Source organism: Brachycentrus maculatus, unplaced genomic scaffold (genome assembly GCF_059751285.1).
Source record: "Brachycentrus maculatus isolate JH-2025_06_01 unplaced genomic scaffold, ASM5975128v1 h1tg000152l, whole genome shotgun sequence".
NCBI classification, from domain to species: domain Eukaryota; kingdom Metazoa; phylum Arthropoda; class Insecta; order Trichoptera; family Brachycentridae; genus Brachycentrus; species Brachycentrus maculatus.
Window position 1 is genome coordinate 847,229 of NW_028280905.1, and position 14,572 is coordinate 861,800.

The following is a 14,572-nucleotide window of genomic DNA, read 5'->3' on the forward strand; positions in this document are numbered from 1 at the left end:
TAGTTGCCTAGACAAAGAGCTATACATTATCCAGCATTCGGAGCCGTATAGGAGTGCGGGTCTGACAATTTTTCCCTTTAATTTGTATGGCATTTTTGGATCGCAAAGGACTCCCGTCACGGATCGGAATTTCAACCACCCCACACTTATTCTATGCGGTGCTTTTTCAGGTGATCCAACTGCTGGAGGGCAAGGCGAACGCGTACGTGTTTGCCAGCGGCGGCTGCAAGAAGTGGGACACTTGCGCCCCCGAGGCGGTGCTGCGCGCGGCGGGCGGGCGCCTCACGGACGTGCTGGGGCGCGCGTACCGCTACGGCAGCGCCGCGCCGCGCCCCAACGCGTCGGGCGTGCTCGCCACCCTGGCCCCCGACCTGCACCAACGCCTGGCCGACAGGATCCCCGACTCTGTGAAGGAGAAGCTGGACGCCTGATGGCGGAAGGATGCTCTAGATATAAATAACTAGGTAGCCGGCTTGCCGCTTCATATTTTGCTTGGTGTCCTAGTCTCGGCCTCCCACAAAATAGATTTATTATTTTAGTTTTAATTTTTTAAATAAAAAATTACTATATTTTACGGACTATAAGATTCACTTTTTTTTTAAACACTTTATATGTAGTCGAATTTTGGCGAGAAAATTCGTCAGTGCAGGAAATTATAGCTGTTTGATCAGCTTTTATAGCTATTGGTTTTGGGATCAGCTATTTTTGTGACGGTGTGTGGCCGCGTTTTTGTGATCACGTGTCGGTGATCGTTTTTGTTAATGTAAAGGAGTAGTGCACAGAATGAAAACAAAATTATGTACTTACAGTTGGTTCCTTTATTGAAATAAATGCGAATTAATACTAAATACTGGAATCAAATGATGACAAATAATTTACAATATATGGAGTTGAAGAAGTAAAATTAAACGTCTGTTCTCGTCAACAACCCAAGCTATTCTCGCGACTTTTTAATTCTCTCGCTTCAGAGTCGGGTCCGCTCGGAAAACTTTGGTTTAGTTCGTATCAAAACGCCTGCGTACTGCTTACGTCAGCGCGACAACCCAACGGTGTTGCTACAAAATCATCAACAAACAACTCGAAACAAGATTACCAGAACACTACTTGGGTTAGTCAATAAAAACAAATACATGACGGCATCCAATTTATGTTCATTTTTTAGACTGGAATTTTAAATTAATCACTGGACATTTTTATATTAATTCAGAGTAGTTTCGATAATGTAAATTGACAATTGATAATAGGAGTCGCAGAGCACTACGACTCGTCCGTCGCGGAGTATGGTAAAATCGCTACTGATTGGTACTTTTGTTTTATTAGGGTCTACTGGCGAACTCACACTTGAAGTCGTTCCAATTTCAAAAGAAGTGTGAGCAAGTACTGGCCAAACCACAGAGTATACAACATACCTGAATTTTGAAGGAAATTGTTTTATGAAAATAGTGCATCTTATAGTCCGTAAAATACTATATTATATACGTGGAGAAGTTCCTCAACCCAATCCCCGCATCTCAAATCTGTCAGCTCTGCTTGGTTTACGATTCACCTTTTTTTATTCATATCAGCATATAAAAAAAGTTGGGCCAATTCCCACCTCCTGTACACTACCCTCATCCTGTCAAAATCTCATCTCTGTAGACCCATCTGTGAAAAACTCAAAGAAGCCTATATAATAATACATAACTAGATTTTAAATCTGTATCGTCCTGTGCAACGTTTGTGAACTATTTCTGAATTGTTTCAAAGCCTCTACTTTTAGAGGCTTGCCTGTGAAGTAAGGATAGGGAAGGTAAATGTAAAAAAATAAATCACGAACACCCAGACCAATTGAAAATAAATCTTTCTTGAATTTATTTTGCACTTGACAAGAATTGAATTTGCAGTCTCTACCCAATGCTACCACGGCGCCTGTCAATTGGTCGATTCGAGATTTAAATAATTTAATGCTTGAATAGACTGAAGTTCGTTTTTTAACATAATAATAATAATAATAAAACCCTTATCCGCACCCAATGGTGTATAGGGCACTGCGTCATATAAACGCAGTGTTATCTTGATCGTTTACACATGAAGGAAAGGTGATCAGCCCTCCGCTTCAGGTACCAGTCCAGGGTAATATTAAATAAATATGACAGTGAAAAAATCACTTATATTTATTTTACCCCCCTTGGGAATCGAACCCGGGACCTCCAGAACGGTAGCCGAGCGTGCTGACCATTACACTACGGAGGCGGACATTATTTTATTACATGTCTTAAATTATAAGGTGTTAAGTCATCAAAATATGAATTAACCGTAATTATTGTCATGATAATTTTATTTGTTTAGATATCCTTTTTTATCTCTGATCAATATTCATTGAAAAAATATAAATTTTACCCTTACAATACATATAACATTAACAACAGGGAGACATGATTGCTAACAGCTGTTGTCATCAGCTGGCTATAGAATGACAGAACAAGAAATGCGTTAGAAAGAATTTCGTTATGTTAACATATTTTAGACGGGTGTTTGTTTTTATTACTGCGGACTGCTGGTAACAGGATTTGATAATTATATACATATAGTTAAGACCTTAACAAAGAGATTGGTAATAATATTCATATAAAAACATTGGATAATTCCTTCTTTTCTGCCTTTGAAATGAGGCCGGCGCAGATGGTGAAAATACCTTTCCCATCCTTAAGCATCAATCGACCCAATGGTAAGAAATACCTTTCCCGTCCATAGTGTGTTAAAAATAAGTTGTTAAACCATTCAAGAATACAAGCAACGTTTTGGTAAAAAAAAAAATATTTTATATACATACATTAATATACATATACATACAAGTAAATTCCAACCTTTTTTTATGATTAAATATCCACGTGAGCTTTGACTCAAATTTCCGCTGTGTGTACAGTTGGACAAACAAGAGACTGTATGATCTGAGATTCGCAAGAACACATTTTGTGGAGCTTGTGAGAAAAATTGTTTACAACAGTTTCAACAGAATTTCTCTTTATCTTCTGACAATCTCTAATTTGTTAGATTCTACATATAGCAAATTTTAAAGACGATTATTTTAGTACAAATAAATAAATATCTTAATAGTACATAATCAAGTATGATATTTATGTCATGAAATTGTACTTTTGCTTCTGTGTACTTATACATTCCAAATTGATGAATAGGTATCTGCCGCCAAATTAATTAAAATAACTATTTTAAATAATTTTCCCAACTAACGTGTAAGTGTTGTCCCCCAAGATATTTTACCATAATATACTGACAGATTTATAGCAAAATGATCACACTATGGCATATCAGGTTTTAATATCTTTAATCTAATACTTATTCAATATATCTAGGACTGATACCTCTGAATTTTTTTATGAATCAAGTTAATTTATTGTTGAATCAGTATATTTGAATTACGTTCCTTCGTAAGATGGCTGACAAGTCGTTTTAATAAGGGTTCATATATAAAATTTAACATTTTAGAGTCAAATTTAATACTATTGATTGACCAAGTTTGTCATAGCAAAACACACATACTGATATTATATTCGTTATATTATTTCACGCACTAAGTAAAATTATTTAGTTTGAATTGCAACATTTTGAGTGTGTCCAAATACTTGTTCACAAATCTGGATTATCTCCGATTATAGGAGTCATTTTTCATATTATTTTTTGACATCTCATCAACGATGAAGAAGAAAATATCAAATATCATCTCACCAATACGGCTGTCCAAACTTAAAACACAGTAAGGGACGTTTTTTTTGCATTTTTGGAGTAAGTAGAATATACTTAGTCCAAAAATGCAAAAAAAAACGTACTGCAAAAAAATGTCCCTTACTGTGTTTTGAGTTTGGACAGCCGAATAGATGTCTCTAGTGAAGCTCTAGTGATTCAAGAACGATGTTTCGAATTTGTAAATGCCCAGACTTCCATATTCTTCTTCATCTTTGATGAGATGTCAAAAAATAATAGTTTAAATTTAATGAAAATTATGTTAATACAACTCTTAGCAATGCCAAGACAAGGAAGTAGGTATTGCGAGGGATAAAACTATCTTCTTGATGGAGACCTCTGTTGACAAACTTTTGCATCTTGTTGGTGTTGCAGAATACAGCTATGTAAACATCATAATATGGTCGATAATATAACCTGGTATCCGGAGTTGTAATCACGGGAATCTCACAATTCGTAATGTCTTTCTAGTTTTCTTAAAACCCTGTATTCCAACGACTTCTTTTAAAAAAGTATTACTTTAAAAATATACGTTTAAACAAGGTATATTTTTACTTTCATAATTTCTTTATAGAATATTAAAATAAATTTATGTGCTAAATTATATAAAATCATAAATATAATGATTGTATTAATCTTAAGAGTAGTATAATGTTTTTTTTTAAATTGTTTACTAGGATTTTGAGAACAAAATAAAAAGTTATAAATGCCACATGTATTTATAAATTATTTTCATAGAACTATCCAGAAGCGTGATCGTGCTCTTGGCACTAAAGTGGTTAGGATTAAGATCAAATAGAAATTAGAAATGTCATTAACGTTGTTGTACTTGAATGCCTCGGCTGTGTATATTGAATTGTTTTGTTGAACAAATAAAGTTTTATTTTACTATTTTTTATGTTTATTATTTCAATCCCAGTAACCAACTTATTTCAAAATTCATATAAACAATTATGAAAAATCATGTCAAGTTATGTGAAATCAGTTTACATGTCTAATTTTTTTCTAAATGTAGCTTATAAATAAGGTATTATTATGCCCTATCTCCATTTTTTAATAGATTTTGAAACACCAAGGTCACAAATGTAAAAAAAAAACTCAGGCCTCTATAGATATGAAAAATTAATTCTTAAAAATACATACATAGGTAGGTTGGCAGTGACAAAGCGGAAAGAGAATTAATTAAAGTTCAGGCATAATTATTTTATTGTAAAACATTTCTACTGTAAATTGTTATTGTATGTGTCCGCCTCCATAGTGTAAAGGTCAGCTGTTCGGCTACCGTTCTGGAGGTCCCGGGTTCGATTCCCAGGAGGGTCAAATAAATATGTGATTTTTTCACTCTAATATTTATTCCATATTACCCTGGACTGGTACCTAAAGCGGAAGGCTGATTACCTTTCACTTATGTTAACGATCAAGATAACACTACGTGTGTATGATGCAGTGCCTTATGCACCATTGGGGTGCGGACAAGGGTTTGAATGAATGAATCTATCTTATGTAATGTATAAAATCTAGTAATTAAAAAAAATATTCTATTAACCCTTTGCACTCAAGACTTTTTTGTATAACATACCAGTAACTCGAGCGTATTTTTTTTTTAAATTTGCACAAAGATTTTAGAAAAAATACAAAAAAACATGCAAATGGATATCATGCAAATTAACAATAAAACCAACCGATAAATCTTAAAAATTGTTTACTTAAGAAAAATAAAGACAATTGGTTACTATTCGAAATTTTTATAGTCTTTCAATGTATGGTGTTTAACAAAACTATTGCCCAAATGCATACTAGGCTGCCCAGGAGAAGTGTCACAAAACTCTTAAGTCTCATGCCTTTACCAATTTTTGTCCCTCTGTGAGCAAACCAAACAGTCCCTTTTTGATCCTATATGCAAAACATGTAGTTTGCGATCCAGGCGGACCTCAGTTGAAGAAGTACACTGCCTACTTAGAATCTGCCGAAAGTCCCCTACCAACTGTTCTACTAAAGTTTTCTCAAACTTTAAGTGACTCAATGCTAGCAAGGACCTTGAGCAGAGGACAGAATCGTACCTGTGTTAGTACATATCCTGGCCTTTTATTATTTAAACAACATAACAGTACATAGTGGACTGATTTACTGGAGAATATACCTTGTCGACATATTGTCGCCATTCGAGTGCAAAGGGTTAACATGAAAGTATTTCGGCTCAACACAGGCTATGCTTAAAGAGCCGTAATACATATAAAATTTAAAAAAATGTAAAATATATAAAAAATATACATATTTTAGCTAAGCCATGTACTTCGTATACCATAAATCTTGCCTGTTTTACAAGGCATCAGATTCATCCCATCTCTAATTAAAATACATATCCCCATGAGTGGTATTGTACAATTCGCCTAATGGATTTTTCATGCATATTTTTCGTACTTTAAATTTCAAATTTACCATAATCGTTTTCAGTATTATACAAATAGGTGTTTAAATTACCGTTATGTCAAGGAATACTTGACAATATATGTTCTATTTTTTATCCATATAGTATGTACCAAATGGCTCATGGGGCACCGCAATAGATCGAGGCGATGTTGACTTAATTATGCACTGTAAAATGAAGCCCTGCTCTGCAAAATCTTGAGTTAGATATTTGATGTCACCTCCGTAGTATAATGGTTAGCGTGTTTGAGTACCAATGTTGGAAGTCCCGATTCTTCGATTCCCAGGAGAATAAAAATAAATTCACCGTATTTTACTGGCTATAAGACACCTTAATTTTTAAGCAATTTTTTTTAAGTGTCATTTTCACTATTTTTATTATTAAATTGCAAAGCAGAGTAAAAAAATGACACTCTCATGGAATCCTTGTTGGATTGTTCACCTAAGAAAACATTGAATTACACAATTTTAATTTTTGTTTTTGTGTACTATAAATGAACGTGCGGTGGGCTACATTTTTACTGTACAATTCCATCACTACAATATTGCCAAATAGAGATAGGTTTCCCGCTGCATCCAATATATGGCTATTTTTAAGATTGGTGGGCATTTTAAATAATAAAATACTAGACATTTTAATATAAATTTTGAGTTTAAAACGGACCTGAATTTGGAGGCAATTTTTTTAAGAATTAAGTGCGTCGTATAATCCGCAAAACACAGTATTTTTTCACTATAATGTTTATTTAGTATCACACGGGACAAATACCTAAAGTAGAGGACTGATCATCCTTCCTTCATGCAACTAACGATCAATCGATGCAATACCCTATGCACTGTTTGCCGTGGAAAAGGGTTAAAAAAATAACTTCTTAAAGAATAATATTTTATGGGATACAGATGGTATAAGTTTTCACAGGGTCAAGGGCATAGCTGTTAGATGGGAAATGAAATGGAAGAGGAATAGTTTGAAAATGTACTATTATATGAGAAAAAGCATAATGTTGCAAACCCGTACTCGTAACATCCTGAAAAAGCTATGGTGAAAGTGTACAAGTGGTTTGAGGATAAAAATATGAAATTCCAGTAGATGCAATATTGGCAAAAAATAAATCATTTTTACAGAAACTTGATAAGATGACACAATTATTATAAATTTACAACGCATGTAAATGTCAGAAACATGTGTATCATAACGTTTTATCAGTAGATTATTTTTTTAATTTATAGTGTGTAGTTACTTGACTGCTTAAAAATGACATGTTTATTTTTTATCAGTGAAGTGCGAAATTTTTGCTGCACGCATGTTGTTTAAATGAGCGGGCTATCAGTGTGGCCATAATAATAATATTATAGATATTTCAATATTGAATTAATCATAAATTGTTTGCGAATTCTGTAAATATTGGTCTGATATGCTACTGATAAGGGCATGACGAAGGATGTGCTCTATTCCTTATCTCGTTTCCGAACATAATATTTATTATTTATTTTTTATAGACGCAAATACAGCAGCCATTATTTGAGTGATAATGATATTTCATTTTTGACATATCAACATAGATGAAGAGGAATATGGAGATTTAGTATTTACAGAGCTTATGACTTGTCATGGGCTGGTTAAACGATCACCTTACACACGCGCAACATTCATCATTCTACCCATTATTAACAACAACACTAATTAAATTTTGGTACTCCTTCATATATCATTAATCCCATGACAATGTACATGTGAGTTCACTAGAACTATCTATCGTTGGATTGAGAAATCTTTTATGTAGTAGAAACCCTTTTATTTGGATGTTTACAAGATCCCAAACCGATTATTTTACATACTAGGAAATGCCTGAAAACATGACTATCATTATTTTTTCAAATAACTCCTGAGTGGAAAAACCCAGATTTTGTGAACACGTTTTTGGACACACTCAAAGTGTTGTAAAGCTAATAATTTTATTTAGTGATTTTGAACATTTAGGGAGTCGAGATTGTGGATCCGTTACCATGTAAATTACCTAGCGTCCATGTGAATCTGAAATCTGGCCCTGGTTAGTATAAGGTGGGCGATCCTTTTTATACTTGCTAAACATTTAAAATGTTCTAAAAATTTAATAACAATTCTTCGAGAAATTACCGATGTCCCGATTAAAGTCTTGCCAGCATCACCACAGACTAACTAATTTATATAGCATCACGAAAAATAAACGGTAAACAAAACGTTACTGAAAAATGTTTTAAAAAATGACGTTTTACAGTCTGTCGAAATAACATAGGGTCTATTTAAAATAAAATTGGCGTCAACGTTTTAAGCGTATTAAATATTGTAAGTATATTTGCTTGATTCTAACATTATAATTATAAAGTTATAAAGATTGGGTTTTCATTTGTAATAATCTGTTTTAAAAGTGAGAAAATTTAAACGTCTCGCCATTGGATTATCGACATAAGACGTCATAAGCCATCTCTACGGCGCGGTTTAAAATATGAAACGTCATAAATTAATATTATGATTAAATGGATAAAAAGGCATAAATTAAGGTGATCTGATTCCTATATGCACACGAAAAAGTCACGTATATAAATTATAAATAAACATGAACGAATACAAGAACTTTCGTAATAAATAAATTTAATAAATATCATTTATACCTTTCAAGAACGTCGTAAATCAAAAAACTTGATTTTTCAGGATAACGTTTTTAAAGTTTAAAAATATAATACAATGTATTAAAAATAAATATCAAGCCACTTACTGAACTTTTTACTGTGCAACACATCTTTTTAGGTAAAACCTGAAGGTTTTTTCTCCATTTGAAAAATATTTTGTAAATTTAAAAAAATAATTAAGCAACACCTTTTGTTCAAAATGCAAAAACAACAGTTTCTGCCCTGTAGCGGGTAAATATTAAGTTAAAAACATGCCTCTTTCGCTGGGATATAGTACATTTTCTGGGCATTCCGAAAACATGCACAACTGAAAATTGACGATTTTTGATTTATGACGTTCTTGAAAGGAGTGAACGATATGTATAATGTATATCCAGGGCTTTTTTTGTAACGCGGTGGAACGGCGTTCCAGCACATTTTTTCACGGATATGAATTTTTTCAATTTTCAAAATCAATTACACGAAACAATGTTTGCGCTTACGTAATTACAATCTATATTAATATTATTAAAATGATAAAATATGGTATTGTAATGAATACTTATTTCTTTGGAAATTTAACAGAATGTTACATAAATACATATACCTACAATAATGAAGTAACAAAAAAAACAGGTAATTGTAACCTGGAGGAGGGGCGGGAGGAAGGAAAAGGGGAAAAGGGAAAGATCAAAGCTCAAGTCCAAGGCAAATTAAGTTAAAATTGAGATACACCACGATATGAACATCGACTTACTGTGTACTATGTACGCGATCGCAGTGCTGACAATGTCGAGTAGAACATATCAAAATTCCCATATTCATCGTCAATCAATTTCGATGAACGATAAATATAGGAACCTTGTTAAGAGTTTGATCTACTCGTGGGATAAATGATATTTGAATATATATTTTTTGGTAAAAAGGAAGCTTTTTACTAAACACTTCATGTCAAGACATAAAGTGAGTTCCGAGACCTTTTTTGTTTAAAAAAAGTCCTGTGTATATCATATTCAATCGTGATATGTCAATAACTTATTTTCATCCTCTTTGTGGTTGCGTCATAGAGGGCGTCAATATTCATGGACCTACCTATAAAATCTAATTCCGAATGTTTGCATGTTGTCCGAAAATGTTTGCTAAAAAATCGACCTTTTCACCAAATTGCGCAGCTCTAATCTGGGTCAGTTGGGAAAAATCGATTTAAGTCGAGGCCTCATAACGCGTTACATCTCTGGATTAGCACTTCCATAAAAGCTTAACTGTTTATGAACTACTGTAGTGAGTATATGATATATGACAAAAAAATGCAATAAAAAAATAATATTAAAAACATAATTTCCGAACGCATCTAGCGGCAGTTGACACAGCTAGTAACAGCTCATAATTAGTTAGAAAAAGTCAATTAGCCTATTGTTCTTCAAAAACATTCGGAGAAAATTGCTGTAATACATCTTCTTCTTCTTTTAGGACTAGGTCCTGTCATTCTCCGGTCCGCTCCTGGGAGGTGGAAGACCAGCTATCCCTCCATAGTTTACGTGGTCTTCCTGGGGGTCTGATCCCAGCTTATGCTGCTGTCTGCTGCTGTCAATACATGTGAAAATTAAATTCGGCATATTTCGAATGTCGCTCACTCCTTTCAAGAACGTCATAAATCAAAAAACTTGATTTTTCAGGAGAACTTAGCTTATGATAAACAAAAAAATCAATGACCAAAACGGGTCGAAAACCAAAAAAGGCATCAAATTAAAAATATACACTGTTTCTAAAAAAATAATATCGTTATAGTATTTATAAGTCATTAATTAAAATAAGAGATGGTTTCCAAAAATTTTATTTTTATATATCACCCATTTAATTGAAGATCAAAATAACAGTATTTTGTTATGATGCAATGCTCTTTGCACCATTGGGTCCAAATAGGAGTTATAAGAAGATAAATATGTAATCAAATTTTAAATAAAATATAAAAATTATTCCAAGTCCGTCAAGTGTCACCTCAATACCATTTTATTTTTTAGATAGGTACTTATTTTTTATCCGTCTCCATAGTGCAGTGATTTGAGAGTTTGGCTACGGTAGTCGAAGGCTCAAGTTAGATTCCTGGGGTAGTCAAAAGAAATACATAAGAGATTTTACGCTCTATTTATTTAATATTAATCAGTTTGCTTTCATATAATTAAAGGTCAAATTAACATAGCATCGACCTAATTTAGTGCCCTTTGCACCATTGGTGGCAGATAAGAGACAGAAGAAGTCTTATTTTTCATAACTGCATTATTGTTAGTATTTGGCGATTAATGAACTAAAAGTGCCGATTATAATTCTAACGATAAAATGGTGATAAGAATTCTCACTAAATTTAATTTAAAAGTCCAAGGTTAGCGTGTTATAACTGACGTACAACAAAACAAAAATGATAATCAGAAGTGGATGACCCTCACGATTTATTGTCTTTTTTTTATCGATGAAGATAAAATGATTAGCACTACATTTTATCGTTTTTAAAACGGTATATTAAAAATCGTAAAGTTATATTAGGTAACTCTATATATCGGTAGTGTAAAGGCAAAGAGGTATATCTGTCAAATTTTTCATTTTCCAAGTTTGTTCCACAAAATGTCTAAAATAGTATATTTCATAATCTGGCAAAAGGATATAGCTGTAGTTGCAATACTTATTTAGTTGTATTAAGATATGTACATATAAAAATTCATAAAACAAATGAGTTATTTAATTTCACAAGTTTGTTTTTGCTCTCCTGTAAAATTTGGTCTGAGACAGATATACCCCTTCGCCTTTACACTACCGATATTATCTAACTATCCGTTTAAAAATCTACTACATTTTATGTAAAACACAGCTACTGACGCGTCATCGAAGAATTTACTAAAATAACTTATCTTATACAGAATTATCATTATGAGTTATTATAAGAGAAATATGCGAGATCCAAGATATCGTAGGTGGGGAAGACAACGAAGATGACAATGGTATCACATGTGAGGAAAATGGTACCATCCAGACTCCCCCACACGCACTGCACGTCCAACCCCAAGGTAGACGATTCCAGGGAAGAATCAACATCGCAGGAGGCTAATCCCTACTAAAAACAGACCACAAGGCCTACACAAAGAAGAAGAAGAAGAATTATTATAAAGTAATACTATTCCTTGAGGTGAAGTATGCAAGCCTCTATGGTTCAAATGACGTACGTATACATTATATAACGTACAATGAAAAACGTAACAACAAAGAATTAAACCTACACTTTTGACTAAATATTTTTTTGCAAAGCAATAGAAAAAGTAATATATTGTAATTGAGCGTTTATCTATGGTGCTGGAGACCCGGGTTCGATTCTCAAGAAGCTTAAAATAAATATTAGTAATTTTCCGTCAAATATGGAAGAAAATGTACAAGATGTCTTGTATCATCTGGTGCAGTGCACTGTATATATGTAGACAGAGTAAGTGAGTTGTCGACAATGTCTTAAATCATTGCATCGACTATGTGTTTGACAAAAAAAACTAAAGTTCGATTTATCTACGTTACGTAGATATGGGCGTTATCTTTCCTTTGGAATAGACCCCATGCCATAACAATAACTACTGCATGGCCCCTAACAAAATAAATTTTATCGAGCGATTGACCCAAATACCTGCTAAGTACGTCGTATGGGCTCCTTGTCACTTGATGTCTGACGACTAATCCAATTTCTTTTTCCGGGACTCGACTTCTCCAGTCTCTTCCTCATCATTTTTATTCAGTTTAGATCTACCACGAAACGGAAGCGTTCAATCAGTAATGGGATCAAGAAAGCAAATAATAAGATGGTCCTAATTACTTATATTGTACATACCATACGTACATACATTGAAATGCTGTCAAATGAATAAATCCTATAAAAGTTGTTAACGATAATTTTATTTTAAAACCAAAAATACTGAAAATATTCTACACTTGTTCTCGATCCATCATTGTATCTCAAATTTTCAAAAATTTTAACATAGTTATCGCGTGTGCTAAAGATTTTAAGTAAGTGAACATATTTTCATCCAAAATTGGCCTGAAATAAAATAAATTTCAATTGTTTGCACTAATAATGCCACTAAATTTTAAACATCTCTTGAAATACAAGTACAAAGATAATCTCCAAATTTTCACTTATTGTCGTAGAAAATTTCGTTAAACCTAACGATATTGGGCTGCGTTTGTATTGATTTTAAGCACAGGGGATACATAAACACGGTATATACTAAATAAATGGCTGTGTTGACTGCATGAGGATAGATTTTTTTTTAAAAACGTTTTTGGGTAATGATATTTTTATGCTAAATCGAAAGCATAACATTTCTTTCACATGAATACACGAAAAAACCAACTTTTCAAAAGAAAAGGAGAGTTATTGAAAGGTAAGGAGTTTAAAATAATGCGACAATTATTTTCCAATATGTTCTTTATAAAAATCAAATTCCTATACATGTATATATATATTTTTATCATGTGAGCGGTAACACGTCTGGCTCCTCGCGCAACCCGTCGCTCACTGAATTGTATTTTTGCGAGTGCCCTCTTAAAGTATCATGGCTCGACCGGTTAAGATAACCTCGTGATGAAAACATAATACCCCCAAATCATAATTACAAGACGACATTAATTAACGAAGTTCATAATTGGTTAAATTAACCTCGTAATTGTACCTTGTACGTATGAAGGTACTCGATTTTCAAGTTATTTAATTACCTTTGTATCTGTTAATTGAGCATATGTGACTTTAACTAAATGGGTCGTTTATCTTTTTCTTGACTATTTTTTCGTCTAATTTGTCTAAAAATAAACGTTAGAGTCAAATGGTTCCTAAAAATCTACGAATAATAAAAAAAATGCATTCATTTTTTCTTTGGCCTATATGTACATGTCCGCCTCCGTAGTGTAGTGGTCAGCATGCTCGGCTACCGTTCTGGAGGTCCCGGGTTCGATTCCCAGGGGGGTTTTATAAATATAAGTGATTTTTTCACTCCAATATTTATTCAATATTACGCTGGACTGGTACCTGAAGTGGAGGGCTGATCACCTTTCCTTCATGTGTAAACGATCGAGGTAACACTGCGTTTATATGAAGCAGTGCCCTATGCACCATTGGGGTGCGCTAAGGGATTTATTATTATTATTATATGTACATAAATTATAAAAAGACAAGATTATCGGTCCTACGCTCCCGATCTCTGAGGTGGGGCAGAATATTACTTTACCGCTCATTCGTCTGAGTGATAGCATTTCGACTGCATTCTTTCTACTTTCATACTTCTCTTGCTAACTCCATTCATCACCAACAAGTGTTTTATGGTATTTGTTAAATATTTAAATCATCTTATCATTCCACAAAATTAATGCCAAACCAATAAATAGCATTACAAACTTTATTCTATGCGGAAATTCAACGATTAAAATCTGGAAAAATAAAACTAAAAACAAGTGAAAGTATAGTAAAATCTCGATATGACGGACCTCGGTTTAACGAACTTCGGAAATAGCGGTCAAAAAATCCGGTCAAATATAAACAAAATATAAATAAACGTCCTGTCAATATATGCTTAAATTCAAGTGTCGCCGCATGTAAACAATTTTTAGCGTCCATAATAATCGCGTCATACGTCTATGTAGCACTAGAATTTGGGACATAATGAAGTCCTGCTCATAGACTGCACCTAGCCGAGGCAACAACAACACTGTATCAGTGGTAAGATCACAT

General features: G+C 33.4%; 1 protein-coding gene across 4 annotated transcripts in view; it reads left to right on the plus strand.

The window, feature by feature from the left end:
- Positions 1-14,572, plus strand: part of LOC148308722 (3'(2'),5'-bisphosphate nucleotidase 1) — a 116,913-nt gene that overhangs the window by 8,866 nt on the left and 93,475 nt on the right. For 3 of the 4 annotated variants that reach the window (XM_088261246.1, XM_088261245.1, XM_088261244.1), the window contains one exon: positions 171-3,531. In XM_088261246.1, the coding sequence (XP_088117372.1) occupies positions 171-431 (261 nt within the window). In that variant the 3' untranslated portion in view covers positions 432-3,531. Of the gene's footprint in view, positions 1-170; positions 3,532-14,572 lie in introns of those variants that run through there. The other variant, XM_088261243.1, reaches the window with a different exon arrangement.